Source organism: Hemitrygon akajei, chromosome 6, assembly GCF_048418815.1.
Source record: "Hemitrygon akajei chromosome 6, sHemAka1.3, whole genome shotgun sequence".
Classification (NCBI taxonomy): domain Eukaryota; kingdom Metazoa; phylum Chordata; class Chondrichthyes; order Myliobatiformes; family Dasyatidae; genus Hemitrygon; species Hemitrygon akajei.
Window position 1 is genome coordinate 145,857,693 of NC_133129.1, and position 16,183 is coordinate 145,873,875.

At 37.3% G+C, this 16,183-nt stretch overlaps 1 protein-coding gene across 1 annotated transcript in view; it reads right to left on the bottom strand.

The window, feature by feature from the left end:
* Positions 1–792: 792 nt before the first annotated feature.
* The window catches only part of otog (otogelin), a 228,381-nt gene continuing 212,990 nt past the window's right edge, over positions 793–16,183 (bottom strand). Inside the window, 5 exon segments of the mRNA XM_073050064.1 lie at positions 793–1,836; positions 5,766–5,845; positions 9,774–9,819; positions 11,195–11,314; positions 15,645–15,749. Coding sequence (XP_072906165.1) covers positions 1,636–1,836; positions 5,766–5,845; positions 9,774–9,819; positions 11,195–11,314; positions 15,645–15,749 — 552 coding nt within the window. The 3' untranslated portion in view covers positions 793–1,635.

Below are 16,183 nucleotides of genomic sequence, written 5' to 3' on the forward strand. Positions count from 1 at the left end.
GGAAGGGAACTGGTTAGAATGTGGAGACCCTTTAAGTACTGAATATCTCTCCGCTAACACTCCATTGATACTTTGTAGTTTTACAAAGTGAGCAAAAATTTCAATAAAGTAATTGGAATTTCTGAATGATATCATGAAACAAAAATATTTACTATTTAATGATAACAAATTCTCAAAAAACTTTTCTTGCTATTCAGTCTTATTATCATTTGGATGGTTACGATGATAATAGATAATGAAACGTATGTAGTTAAACAGTAATGAAGAGAAAGTTATGGAACATCCTCAGCAAGTCCCCTGCAATTTCTTAGACAGTCATTTCAGCAGGGTTAACTAACACCAGTTTCCTCCCGCATTCCAAAGAAATAAGAAATAGTAGGTTAATTGGTTACATGAGTATAATTGGGTGGAGTGGGCTTACGGACCAGAAGGGCCTGTTACCATGCTGTATCTCAAAATAAAAATAAATAACATGTTCAAAGGGTCTTCAAGATTATTAAATTTTGTGGGAAATTATGTGCACATCCTATGGTGTATTACAGGGCAAATATTTTAATTCAGGATTGCTCATGCATTCAGTGTATATTTTAAAAAGTCAGATATGCTGATTAGAATTAGTAATCCACTTATTTTGTATCTTTATTCATATAATTAGTATAGTCACGATAGTCTATCTCTATTAGAGATTTACATATTCCATTTATATAAAGGGAAAACTCAAACACTTGCATATGATAAAAATAATTACTCAAGTTTCACAACGATTTTGATTAAATATTGGATGCACACAAATACAAAACAGATGCTTTTATTTGTTTTAGCTTTTAAATAAAGTACACAGAAATATACAGAACCCAATCAACTGTATTTAAAACAAACCAGATATCTACAGTATATCAAAAACTATCCTTAACAATTTTTGTTGCATTAATTTTCTCTGATAATTTTAATGCATATATATGATTTCAAAAGAATAACAAACTGAAATATTTCGGGAAATTGATCAGTAACTATGCTAAACTTAAAAGCATAAGAATTAAAAAATGTATCAAGGTATTTCAATAAATCCATTGGCATAACCGGGCAGTACAAAAATGTTTCTTCTGACAACATTTCAATAAAAATTGATAATTAAAGTATTAGTGTAACTATGATTTATAAAAGTTTTTGGTAATGTATTTTGTGTGAGGTCAATGCTCCTCTAATAGAGGCAGTGAGTAACAAGGAAAGCATTATTTCCCACTCCTACACTTTCTGCCGAAGTCAGACACCTCATGGTAAACTGCATGTGGTGAAACAATTTTATAAAATCAAGGACAACTCGAAGAATAGCATCCTGCACAAGAGGGCTCCAGTTAGCTGGATTGATTTTTTGACAACCTTAAGCAGGCAAGAATCAGAGCTTTCTTTTGTGAGTTAAATTAATGAACTATTTCAGGCTGTTTTAAAAATAATGGAGTTGAAATAATGGATATTCAGAAAAATGTTAAACTGAAATAATAAGAATTCCTAAATATAGATCGGAATTAATTTTATTAGATTGCATGTGGCACCAAACTACAAATAGTCAAAATCCTTTGTTTCACAGGTGATCCAGAAGCATTTTTTTCTTCGTTCATCTCTGCCTCTCACTCTCTAGGACCACTGGCAGGAGCAGTCTGTTGGCTCTTGGATTGGATAGTTAACCCAGGTTGAGTTTCCACTACAGTAAAGTTGCACCATGCGTTTCTGCAGCCCAATTTCCCGGCAGCACTTGCAAAATCTGGCATGTGTGTTAATGCTGTAGTTGTAAATACTGGCGGAGGGGCATTTTCCATCACACGATACTATATTCACCTAGAAAACAGAAGAACATATTAATTTTGTGCAATACAAAAAAAACTTAATTTCTAATAATTCTATAGTTTCCCACCCAAATTTCCCCTTTTCCTGAAGTCGTCTACGCGCATTGAATATTAGTTCCTCAGAAGTCAATCACTCTGGTGCTTTAACCAAGTGTGTATTCTTGTGTGATATATTGCAGTTAAATTACAGGCATGATTTGATTATGTAGCAGAGGTCTCCAGACAGCTCTGAACAGTGTACTCCAAACTCTCAGGACCAGGCTTTGGTTCTGACATTTTTCTCACCTACAAACCGTTCCCTCGTGACTTCTTACCTGATGGAAGTCAGTTAGCATGCGTTACCTCTTACTTTCAGACACCTTTTGCAACTCCTCGCTCACCTGTCTATTTGCATTTCAATCTTTTTTCAACTACAATTTTTAAAATATATATATTGGGAAGTCAGAGGTCTTCGTCATCAGCACCAATCACAAGCTCAGTATGATAGTGCTTATCTCTCTCCTTGGTCAGAAAATAAACTATTAACGTTCGATTGACCCTGGGTTCCTCTCCAATAGAATTACAGCCTACTTCCACCACCAGGAAATTGCTCAAAATCCTATGTCTGTTAAATACCCTGTTTATAGCACCACTTACCCCACAATCCCTATCAAGCACTCTATATTCCTGTGATTCTGGTGTCCTATGTTCTGACACCAATCTCATTTTATACCACCACCAGTGCCCACCATTTAAATCTCACACCATGGAGAAGTCCCTTCTAACTACTCTATTTAAAAATATAACCTTTTAAGCCTATCCCTTAAACAGAAGTGTTGTATATCACTTTTAATATTTCTTTCTTTGTATCAATAAACTGAGCCAAAATGAAATTTTTAATTTGGCCTTAACTTGTCTTATTCCTTAACAAATTATTTTTTGTTTTTAATTATTGTTTGGGAGTTATTGTGATAAAAAGTGTCCTTGTACTCCGTTCACAATATCTCATATTAAATATAAATGTTCATTTTATCTTATTTATTTTTGGAATCTAAGAGACATGGCCAGTGACTGTTGTCCATCCCTGATTTCCCTTGAGATGCTGATCTACAGGTCCCATTTTTAAGCACTGCAGTTCTTTTGGAGAATGTAGCCCCATTGTCCTGCTGGGCTGTGAGTTCCAACCTTTAAGTCAGTGATAATAGATGGGCAATTCACATTTCCCAGATAGGATGGTGCATGGCTGGAGGGGAATAGTAGTTGGCGGTGTTCCCATACATCTCCTGTACTTTTCTTTGATGACAGAGGTTGTGGGTTTGGGAATTACTATTGGGATAGCCTGGAAATGTAATTACTGGGCACTTTGTAGATGGTGCACGCTTCAACCATTCTGTATCAGGTGAAGAGAATAAATGTTTAGGATGGCAGCTAGGGTAAAATGCATTATCATGGATAGTGACAGAAAACGTGCCCTGGAGAGTTTTTGGATTTCCATTCATCCAGGCAATTGCAGCAGATTCTATCACTGTGCCTTGGAGATGGTATAAAGGCCTTGGGATGGCAGGAGGTGAGTCATTTGCCACATAATGCCCAGCACTAATCTGCTGCTGGAATTTCTTTGCTTGTCCAATTTAGCTTATGTAATTTTTAGCTTTTTGATAGTGGATACTCGGCAAAGGTGTTGCAAGTGGGTGTCAAGGGTAGGTGACTCTCTTGCTTGAGAGGATTATTGTCCAGCATTGTTGAGACAACAGTGTTACTTTGCTTTTAACAATCCACGACTGAATGTTCATGTCTTGATGCAAACAGTTATAGACTGCTCCATTTGCTGAGGTGTTGCAAATGAAACTGAACTTGGGCGATTGGCATCCAGTATCCTGTGCCTGATCTCATGATAGAAGAAAGCCCATTGATGAAGCAGCTTTAGATGGGTAGACCAGGATCCTTCCCTGAGGAACTCCTGTACAGATGCCCTGGGGATGGGATGTCTTACCTCCACCAATTACAACCACCTTACTTTGTGCAACCACATCTGTGACTCAACCACAGGAGAGTTTTCTCTTTGATGCCCATTGACTTCAATTTTCCAAGAAACTCTATGCTCCCTTTAGGTCAGGTACAGTCACTCTTCTCTCACATCTAGAACACAGCTCTTTTATCTACCCCAGACTAAGGCTGGGATGAGATATAGAGCAAAGAGGCCCTGGCAAAACCCAGAGCAGGCTATTGCTGAATAAATGCTTCTTATTAGTTCTGTCCATGATGGCATCCATCACATTTTACTGCCAAGTCTGAGTGAACTTATGAGGCAGTAATTAGCCAAATTAAATTTGTCTTTTTTTTGTGAATGGGCCATTCTCGGACAATTTAGCACTATGCTTCAACATGGTGAAGGATGCTTCAGCCTTTTCTTCATTGCCTGGGTCCAATAACAATGAAATGGGGATATTCATTAAATCTTTACTTCACAGACACCTTACTATGCTCAGAGAAGCCTTGTACTATTCATTGAACCAGTGTTGGTCTTTAGTAGGGTATATATCTGCTGCTGCTGCCAATAGTCCACTGAGCCCCATGTGTTTTGAGGTGTCAGATCTGTCACATAACACAATGGAAAGTACTTTCAGTGTGTAGATGGTCCTTTGTCTCCAGGTCAACTGTGCAGTGGTTACAGCTACCATACACTGTCATGGACAGGTACATCTAGAGCGCCATAAATAGATTGGTCAGGACAAGGTTAAATATGTTTATGCCTCAAGAAGGTCCATTTACATTCTGCCGCAGGCCCAATATGGCAGCAATATCCTTGAGGCCATGGTCAGGTTGCTGTGTGGTTTAACCATCCAAACTACTCTTGTGACGGGCAGTGATGTTCCTTACTCAGAACACATTCAGTGTCTTTGCCTTCTGTACTTTTTCCAAGTGTTGTTCAACATGGAGGAGCACAGATTTATCAGCTAAGGGAGGGCAGCAGGTGTTACTCAGGAGGTTTCAAAGTCTGTGTTTGAACTAAACTTTAGCAGTCGGTGCTGAGGACTTCAAGGGCTGTCCCTGCCCACACGTACCAAGATGCTGATTGTTACTTAGTTCAATTTATTATCTAGTTGCAGTTTTCTGGACAGATTAACTTGTGTATGATAATTTCTGAAATTACAACTATTCAATAGCCATGATTCAGCCATGATCAGCCATGATCTCAAAATGGTGGTGCAGGCTCGAAGGGCCGAATGGTTTACTTCTGCACCTATTGTCTATTGTCTATAATAGATAAATCCAGCATGGTCTAAATTAAATTGATTTGATATTCACAGTGATGTTTGATATTCTATATTATAACTGACCTTTCTGCTGTAAAGAGGAGCATTTTCCCCATGTCTCCCATAATTTGACCTCATTTAAACAAAACAAAATTCAATAAGAGACTTGCATACAGACTCATTATATCACAATCTTTTTAATTTTGTAATGCAACTAGATAATTTAATATCCAGTTTCCTAAGCAGGAAAACTGGGGCAAGTTGTTCCCAAAGTAACTGCATATTTTACATGTACTTTTTTCTAAAAGAACATATATCAGTCTGAGTCCATGGGAAAGGACTGGCTATTCCAAATATTTATGAAATCTCATAGTGCAGTGTTTAAATGTATTCAAAATTGTAGACTAAGATTGATATGTTATAGGATTGAAAAGTGGACAAGTTAAGCTAAATTTTCTTTGAACCAAATTTAAAGCACTCTTGGATTATTTACTGATGCTTTTCCTCTGAAAAGATGAAGACACAATAGAAAATTCCAAAACAAAAGATCATATAAGGATGTGCTTGTTAGGATAAATAGTCTCTGTCAGTCAGTATTCAATGTACTGAGAAAACAATAGCTAGCTTAATCGAGCATATGACTCAATACAAAAACATGGATTCTTATACTTCATGTGTTACTTACTGGTCTGTTACTTCGGCAATCATTCTTTCGAATGGTCATCCTCACAACTACCTTCTGGCATGACTTCACATCCTCCTTACCTGTACAGAATCATTTCCATTAAAATATTTCAGTATGCATTTCATAATAACGTGAATCATTTTTTTAAAATGCAGATTTTTTTAAGGATCAGTTCTTCTTTGTTAAATAGTTAAGTAGATTTCCAAATTCTGTTCACAACTGCAATGACATTCTTGCGTAGTTGCTTACAGCATTCATTCATTGCTTGAATATTCTTGCTTCTTTCTTTCAATAATTTAGAGCCGCATTCAATTCAGACGACTGCACGCTACCTTAATTACTTTACGAAAAGTGTTACCCTGCTTGTGTCTGACAACAAGTGATTTCTGGATTTGGGAATAGCTCTAATTTTCTTGATGGTGGAAGGACCAACAAAAAAGCCTCAGAAAACAATCATTGAATGGCTGTGTTAGTAGCAAAAAGATCGAAATATGAAGTGGTAAGTTTCGGTCATTGCTGATGTGAATAGAGTCAAAATGTTGAAACAGGTGTATTGGGTGGAGGTATGTGGAGAGATTAACAAAGGGATTTAACGATCAGGTGTAAATACTATTTAAAGTGAGCTCACAGAAGTAAGGAGGGAGGGAGGAAAACATTATGAATGTTGCACAATACCACAGGACTTAGCTATGCTAGTTAATGCAGTATGGTTATACAGTTAATAGCATTGTGGTACAGGTCCAAAGTTCACTGAAAGTGGTTATGTAAGTGAAAAAGGTGATAAGGAAAGCACATGGCAGAAATCGCTGATTATTTAGTAGAAGTGTAATCAAGTCATGCTGGAGCTACAGTACACAAACTTCAATCTGACCATGTATTGCATACAGTTCTGGACACCTCATTATAGGAAGGATAGGGAGGATGTGAAGAGGGTGCAGAAGAAGTTTAACAGGATACTGCTTGGATTAGAGGGGTTTAACTATAGGGGAAAGGTTGGACACATGTGGGTTTTTCTCCCTAGAACATTGGATGCTGATTGGGAGACCAGATAGAGGATTTCTTATCTTATTATGAGAGGAACAGATAGTAGATAACCAGAATCATTTCCCCACATTAGAAATATCACGCACCAAAGGATATGCTATTAAAGTTAGAAGAGAAAAATTTAAAGGTAACCTGAGTGGAAAGTATTTTCTTTTTAAAGGTAGAGTGTGGTAGGTATCTGGAAAAGTTGGTGGCAGAATTTGCTTACAGTCAAAGGTTTTCAGAAGACTTTAGCGGGCTGACTTGTAAGTTATTATGTTATCCCTCTCTACCACAGCAAATGTGAGGAGCATAATCATCAGGTTTCATTAGCAAAATTCAGGATAATATTTCAGAATGTTTAAACAATGTCTTATACACTCAGTGTATGTTTGTGGTCTTCTGCTGCTGCAGCCCATCTACTTCAAGGTTCAACATGTTGTGCATTCAGAGATGCTCCTCTGTACACCACTATTGTAATGTGTGGTCATTTCAGTTACTGTCACTTTCCTGTCAGATTGAACCAATCTAGCTGTTCTTCTCTGACCTCTCTCACTGACAGGGTGTTATCAACCACAGAACTGCCACTCACTCAATTTTGTTTTGCTGTCTTGTTTTTCATTCCATTCTCTTAATGCTAGAGACTGTTTTGTGTGAAAATCCCAGGAAATCAGCAGCTTCTGAGATACTCAAACCACCCCATCTGGCAGCAGAAAATCATTTCATGGTCAAACCCTATCTGGCACCAGAAATCATTTCATGGTCAAACTCATTTAGATAATATTTCCCCATTCTGACATTTAGCCTGAACAACAATTGAACCTCTTGACCATGTCTGCATGCTTTTATGCATTGAGTCACTGCCACATGATTGGCTGATTAAATATTTGCATTAATGTGTGGTGTACCTAATAAAGTGGCCACTAAGTGTAGCTATCAAATAGAGAATTTCGAAACTGTCATATATAAATCTAAACACTGAAAGAGTTCTTGAACTGTGTGCATAGAGTGGTGAAAAAGTTTCACAAAAGTAAGAAAGATTATATGAACTCAAGAAGTAATGATCTAGACATTCAACCAACATGAGTACTGCTATGTAAAACTGTCAATATGTATTGGTCACTGGCTTGAAAAGAAAATTACTCCGTTTACATGGGTAGTCTGTCCCCAAGGAACATATGCAAGCTGTAACATTTGGAAAATCTTCCCCATTGTACAATGTTTTCAGTGATTCTTCTTCTCCATCCTGGGGTAATTATATTGCATGTTCTTCATGAAATCTTCCATATGGCAGAGCGTATTGAGAGAATGATTAATAAGGTGTATGTTATCCTTCAATTCACACATGGAAGTATAAATTACATAGGTATAAAATCTGTACAAAACTGCACTGTACTGCTGAGGATCAAGAAAATGCTGCAGAAATTTGTAATCTCAGCCAGCTCTATCATGAGCACTTGCTTCCCCAGCATTGAGGACACCTTCAAAAGGCAATGCCTCAAAAAGGCAACATCCATCATTAAGGATCCCCATCCCTCAGGATATGCCCTATTCTCATTGCTACCATCAAGGTGGAAGCACAGGAGACTGAAAGCACACGCTCTGCATTTCAGGAGTGGTTTCTTCCCCTCCACCATCAGATTTCTGAATGGATAATGAATCTTTGAACATTTCCTCGAAATTTTTTTCCACTCTTTCTGTATTTTTTTACATATACTTCTTATTGTAATTTATATTTTTTATTATTATGTATTGCAATGTGATGCTGCTGAAAAGCAACAAATTTCACGACAAATGCCATTGATAGTAAACCTGACTCTGATCCAAATCTCTGCTTGGGCCACATATGTAGTCACATCAATTCTGATTATCTAATTTTAGTAAGCATGCAAGCTCCTATAGAAAAATGCAGAAAAGATTCACTAAAATGATCCCAAAAAATGGGATATTTGGTATTACATTTGACTAGAAAACTGGGTTATTCTCCCTGGAGCAAAGCAGATTGTGTGGGAGGGGGTCAGAGGGCTTTGGGGTTCTTGCGTCTTTTTTCTGTCACTCATTCTTTGGGCTTTTTTTCTTCTGTTTCGAAGATGTCCAGAGAGTAAGAATTTCACGTTGCATATTGTATACATTCTCCGATATTAAATGAAACTACGGAGCTATTGAGGAAAATTCTTTCCAATATCAAAGAGATCAAAGACTGGGGGGCACATTTAAAACTTGGAACGAAAGATAAATGAGGAAAATGTTATGGAACATTTAACAGTAAAGCAGAGGAGTATGTCATTTTGCCCACATAACTGTACTGACTAAAATGCCAATTAAAACCATAGACCAGCCTATACATTATTCCCCCAGGCCATAAGACTACTGAAGTCCCTGCCACCACCCAGGTCTCATCATATATGAAGGGCCACTACCACTATACTGTTTACTTTTTAACTTGAATTGTATATGCACCTTACAAGTTGTTCATTTATTTCTGGTAATTTTATGGGTTATGTGTGAGTTATAGCTACTATGTTGTGTACTTTGGTCCAGAGGAACGTTGTTCTGTTTGGCAATATACATGTATGCGGTTGAATGACAATAAATTTGATATCCACTGACAATAAACTTGATCTCCATCAATTCTCTGCCTGTCTAAATGCCTCTTCATCATTGCTTTTTGTCTGGAATAAACTACCTAGAAGTTCAGTAAAAACAGAATCAACAAGGCCTTTTAAGGGATAAAGATTAGGCATGAGGAAAACTAATTTTCAGGGGACAAATGAGATTGTTTCACTTGAGGCTTTAATAATTGTGCTGTAATAACTGCAACTATTTTGATTCCTGGTGATACTCCTGAAATCTTAAAAATGCATTGTAGCAGTCATAATTTATTTGTTTCCTAGATACTAACATCTTGTTTGCACAATGAAACAGTTTTAACGAGTTGCTGTTTAGTGCTGATTCAAAAGTGGTCTCAATTAAATGATTACTCACAGCTTTTACAGCAGCCATCCATGTATGTTAGAATTGATCCTCCAATCTGAGGAAAAAAAGTTTTAATTACTCTCAGTGACAGCAAGGTTGATCTTCAAATTATATCCAAGAGTTTTTGAACCTGGTAAAGAATACATCTGAGAATGCTTACGTACCAGTTTAATATAGGTTGATGAAAAGTAATAGGTAGCATTGCATTTGTGCACCAGTAAACCAAGCATTTTAAGATTAGTTACTAACCTGGAATTTTTTTAAATACTTTGGTAAACAGCAAATGTACAAAATGCAGTCAATGCCCTTATGCTTCAACTGATTTTCACACCCCAGGAGGTGCTTAAAAATGCATATCAGATACTTCGCTTGTGAATAGGAGCATTAAATACAAAGACTAGAAAGTCATACTTAACCCTCTTCAATTTTCTCCTCAGACATGGTTGCAGTACTACGAATCATTTTGGAGAAGAAGATTTAGGGTTAACTGATAACAGTTTAGTTACATAAGGAGATCAGAGAAGCTGATAGTTCACTTTAGAGTAGAAAAGTTTAATGGAAGTTCTAATTACAAATTACATGAAGAGTTTTGGTAGAGCAAGTAACATCTTGTCAGGCATATTGGAAGTCATAATTTAAAGTAAAACTACACTGAAAAATACAAAAAAATCCTTTCACAAAATTTTGATATAACTTGGAGAACTGTATCTGGAAGTGTGGTGCAATGAAAACCTACAAAATGTTTAAAACATATATTTGGGCGAACCTTTCTGGTCTGTGAGATAGAAACTGAGATTTAGACAAGTAGGAAAGACTGAAATATTGCCTTTTGGGATCACCATGGTTCGCGGATTTATCCCCATGTGAGACACACTTTCCAAACCTCAAAATTATGCCCTGCCTTTTCTTGGTTTCTTCAAGTGATGCTTTATGTAGTGGCAAAGAAGGATGTTGGGCAAGATCTCATCTCCGTTCAGGACTGGGGTATGCAGGTTTCCTTTATTGTGAATTTCCCCATATTGGTGTTCTAAAATTGCCCCAACATATCACTTCTAAAAATAAATCTTATCTTGCAGTAAAGGTGATGCTCTAGTGGCATCCTGTACCATACAGTACAAGGTAGATAGATAGCCTCTAAGTTACTAATAAAGTTATCATACAGACTATATTAAAATTTTAAAAAATAACACTATATTTCTTAATTATTTATACAGTTACTCAGAAATGATGGTGCTACTTTGACAAGTACAAGCACGTGCATGCACATTGCCAACATTACTTGAAGCGTACTTTCTTTATTTTGAAATAATTTGATTTCGATCTATAACTCTGCTCATTCAAATAAATACTCTGTACTTTTACTTGCAAAATAATACAAAATAAGTTGTCAGTGAAATTATTTTGAACGCCTTGGTATGTGACACACTAACCTTCAAACACGCAGTTTCATTGAAAGGTAGGCAAGTGACATTTGAGGTTATTAAGACGGGTCCTGAAATTGTGTCAGTACAGTCATACCTGACACAGTTGGACATCCAAGATGTTCCAGGCTATTCAAAGAAGAAAATGAAATACAATAAGGTACTGTTTCATACAGACCTGCTTATAACACATTGGAACATTTTTCTGACATTGAGTGAAAGGAGGACGAATATACAAGTTGCAAATTATAATGAAAGCAGGAATTAAGTTTAATAAGCTCATGTTTTCTTGTTCTTATTCAATACAAATTTTGAAGAAGTTCTCTCTGCATATACAACACTCCGAAACGTAGGCTGGAGACTACCCAGACGGTATATGAGGGGTTGCTCCTCCAACCTGAGTTTGGCCTCATCTTGGCAGTAGAGGAGGCCATGTATGGACATATCAGAATGGGAATGTGAAGCAGAGTTGAAGTGGGTGGCAACCGGGAGATCCTGTCTGTTGTGGCGGATGGAGAGGAGGTGCTCGACAAAGGTAGCCTCCAGCCCCTTGGTATGAACACCGAATTCTCCAACTTCCGGTAATTCCCTCCCTCTCCCATCCACCATCCCACTTTCACTCTGCCTCCTCTTCTAGCTGCCTATCACCTCTCTCATGATTCTGCCTTCTTCTACTACCCGTAGTTCTTTCCCCTTTCATTACTTCTTCACCTCTCTGGCCTATCCCCTCCCTGCTTCCCCTCCCCCACCCCTTGATCTGACCTCTGATTGGTTTTTCACCCTCCCCCCACCTTCTTTATAGGGCCCCTGCCCCCTCCTTCTTCAGTCCTGACAAAGGGTCTCGGCCTAAAACATTGACTGCTCATTTCAACGGATGCTGCCCGACTCGCTGAGTTCATTCAGGGTATTTTTCAAATAGCTTTGATGCATGGCCAGACATGGTATATATGTTCTTGGTATAACAGTTAATTATTCTAGGAGATAACATAAAATGTTTATAAATCATCCCAGATTGTAATGAGGCCCTCCATTGGTTGGGGTCGACAATGGATGTTACGTATCATGCAGACAACTGGGATGTAAGCCAGTGCGCAAGTAACGGCTGTACAAGCCCCCTTGAATTGCCTCTATCGAGTGAAAGCTGTTGCCCATGTACAATGTTCAAAAAGTTCAAAGTACGTTTATTATCAAAGTATGTATATTTTCTACAATCTTGAGATTCATCTCCTCATAGGCAACCACGAAACAAAGAACAACACACACCCCATTAAAAACAAAATAAGATGGTCAAACACCCAATGTACAGAGAGAAAACCAAATCCTGAAAACAATAAAGCAAGCAAATAGCATTCTGAACTGGTTCACTACAAAGCTCATGTTGCAGGCTTTCCCTCTCCACGCAGCTGTTGAATCCAAAGGAACGACAGAGAATGAACCAGTTTGCCACCAGCTGCATTGTAGAAGTTAGCAGTTAGTGTTGAACTCAATGTAGGACTGCCTTAGGGACCCCAGCTCCAGATTTTTCCACGGGATTTACTTCTAAAGTCTTCCCCATGTGTGGATATAGCCTCAAGGCAGCAGAGTTTTGAGATCAGAGTTTTCCTTCTCCTTGATGAGCTACCAACCATGGCTGGAAAAGTCAGGAGCTGGAGTCCTTAAGCCAGTTCCATATTGAGTTTAATGCTGACTGGTAACTCTCACAACATCACTGACGCCAAACTGCGTCGGTTCCATCTGTCTGAAGTGTTTAGTTTTAAGGTGCCTGTAACCTTCCTTTGCCCCTTCTCCTGTCAGTAGAAAAGGTTCTACTGGGCTTAGCATCTAAGCCTCGTATGAAGGCCAGGGCAGGACTTGGCACTCTCAGCTATAACAACTTTAAGGAGCAGACTGCAAGGATACATCCTCGATGAAAATGGAAATAAAAAGCTCTGGTCTCAGCAAGCATTCCAGGCACTTCAGAGAGTGTCTGAATTCAGAAGAAATGTTAGTCACTTATGAAAGTTAATGTAATGACGTCAGTTGAAGAAAAGGTACTCAGATGAAATGTAAGTACTGAACTAGATCAATTTGTCATATTATTGCAAAATATTTACATACAGCTCTGTACAAAGAATAGGCACAATATATATAGCTAGGGTGCCTAAGACCTTTGCACAATAATATATTTGTCAACGTGGAGTGGAGAGTGAGTTTGTAAATATGGTGGGAAAAAGGATGTTGGGAATGGCAAGGAGTATCATGGGAGTGTGGCAGAGAAGGAGTTCTGGGATGGGGAGTGGCACAGGTGCAGATACACCCAGCCCTGAGACACCAGGCAAAGTCATTTGATTCCAAACAATTGGTTTATTGATCATTACAGAATGTCTCTCTGATGCTTCCTGCTCCCTCCTCTCTTACTTCCCCTTTTCCCCCTTCCCACTCTCAGTCCACAAATAGATATGTGCCTAAGACTTTTACACAGAACTGTATAACATCGTAGAAAACAGTGAAATCACTTAGGATACTTACAACTTCCTCGTGCTGTACAAGTCCTGAAAATATTACACTCTATCACATGAGATTTGAGTATTATTTTAATATTGTACAAATCTACCATTGCTGCTTAGAACATCTAAATAAATGTTAGCTTCATGCATGAGGATTGTAATTACAAAGAGAAGAATATTTTAAAATTAAATAGCATTTTTTTTACAAAAATACAGTATTGTGATGCTTTAATATTTAGCCTAACGATTCTCTAAATTTTGTTTTGGATTCTATGAAATTACAGTTAAGGTAACTTAGCTGACTTATTGTCTGTGAGAATGCTTTGACGTGATTGGCTACTTAGCTGCTTATTGTTATGGCTATTGGATGTAATCCAACTAATGCTCTTGACATGAACTCTTGAATTGATTATGTGATGGTTGATTCTATACACAGTGGATTCTGGTTAATTGGGCCATCAGTTTATTGGGGAACCTGCTTATTTGGGACACTTCGTGAAGAATAAAAACAAATTAAAAAATTGCCGGGATGCCCTTTGTTTATTTGGGGCACTGTATCACTCAATTGGATCAGGAGACTGTTGCCAAACATTTTTAAACTAGCATTAGTCTCATGCACATTGTGTGCCATTAGACATTACACTATGCTTAGAATGAACAGTTTTTAAATAGCATCATTTGCATGTTTGTGTTAAAATAGCGATGATTCTTGTCACTGATAGTCGGTCAGTAATAAGCAATAAGACAATTCAGAACTGTTTTGTTCATTCTATTTTCAAGCATTCTGACTTGGAGATGTCAGAAATGGCTGGAAGTGAAAATGAAATGATTTCACTTCTTCAACAAGTTAAGAAATACAAATAACTTGAAGGTATCAAGAATCATCTTGAATGTTACAATTAAAATGAAGATCTGGAGTATGCAATCATCAAAAGAACTGTTTGATGGCAGCCCACCATCTGCACTAGTGTCCATGCTTATTTTGTTCACTTACAGTCAATTAAAAGAGCCCATCAGTGTAGACTGAATGAATGTAATGGTTGATAAGTACTAGGAACTAATACACAGTTTTGTTGTTCTGTAGTAGTTTGAGTGTTCTAATTTATTGTGTATTTCATTTCTATATGCAATTTGTTACTCAGTTAAATGGTAGTTTGCTTTTTATATACCCTTTTAACTGTTTCCATTAAACTTCAGCTAATTGGGACAATCACCTAACTGGGCCAAAGTGCACTAGTCCCGATGTGTCCCAATTAACTAGATTTCATTGTATATCCAGATAGTTATTTTGAACAGGGATGGCACAATCCCAATTTTAACCTCAATGTGGATACACTTTTAGTAGCAGTTCCTGGATGGTGACCAAGAGCAAATATTCACTTGAAGTTTTCTTTGCTAACTGAGGCAAATCTTGTGTTCCCATCATTCTTGTTGAAATACACTACAGTAGTGCATACTAGTGCTGGAACCAGGGCTATTCCTAGACAAATATCAGTCATACTAAGGATACAAAAAAAGTGAAGAATAATTATATAATTTCCTCATCAAACTATGTTTGGCTGAATTGCAGAGCAATGTATTTGGTGATGAAAATAAGATACAAACTATATATGGTAGTGTTGAGATTAACATTTAACTTTTTCCAGACTTGTTTTTGCTGGAAGGTGTCTTATATCAAAAAGATGCAGATAGATCAAACTTCTCAGCTTGATATCATGAAATCAAACTCCCAATCCACATCTCAGATAGGTAGTGCATAACAGACAACACACACTTTCATGAAGTGCACTAAACAGGATAAAAAGTGCAGATAATGGTATCTTGTTAATTAAATAGTAAAAAAACACAGTCAATTAGACAAAATTTGCTGAATAACAGTAATTGGCATTTTGGGAGTTAAGACTGGAGAAACACTGAATTTTAATTACTGACTTTTGCATTGTCTCCTATGTTTTTCTAAGATCGTTTCTTACCTTGTGAATGGTTGTGGTTTCATTTCCCAAGTCAACAAGACAAGAAACATTCTTGCAATGACCACAGCATGTAGTCTGGTCAGTAGGAGGAACGTAAACCTGATTCTGCATATGACAATTGATATGATAAGTTAATGTATCCCACTTATACACGTTGCTAAATCATATTTAACATATTTTCAAGAATGTTTTTCATTTGCATATTTCTTAAACTTTTGTACGTATAATTTAACTGAATAATTCCTGTAAGCTTACAAAGAAAGCAATGCCTTATCGAATTTATGAAAAGTTGCATTACATAGAAGGCTGTAAAGTGACAGAGAGGAAATGATTAGGTTTTTCTACTCTCCTCAATAAAACAACATTGCTACAATGATGCAAATATATTTAATTTGTACACATTTATCTGCAATTATCCTGTACCCATTGATTTTTGGGTGGGTGGGAGTTTATCTGGTTATATTAAGAGAAGTGCTCCATGAAATAAATTTCTGTTTATTCTACAATAGACAATTTTCTTACAAACTGCAGTGTCTCAG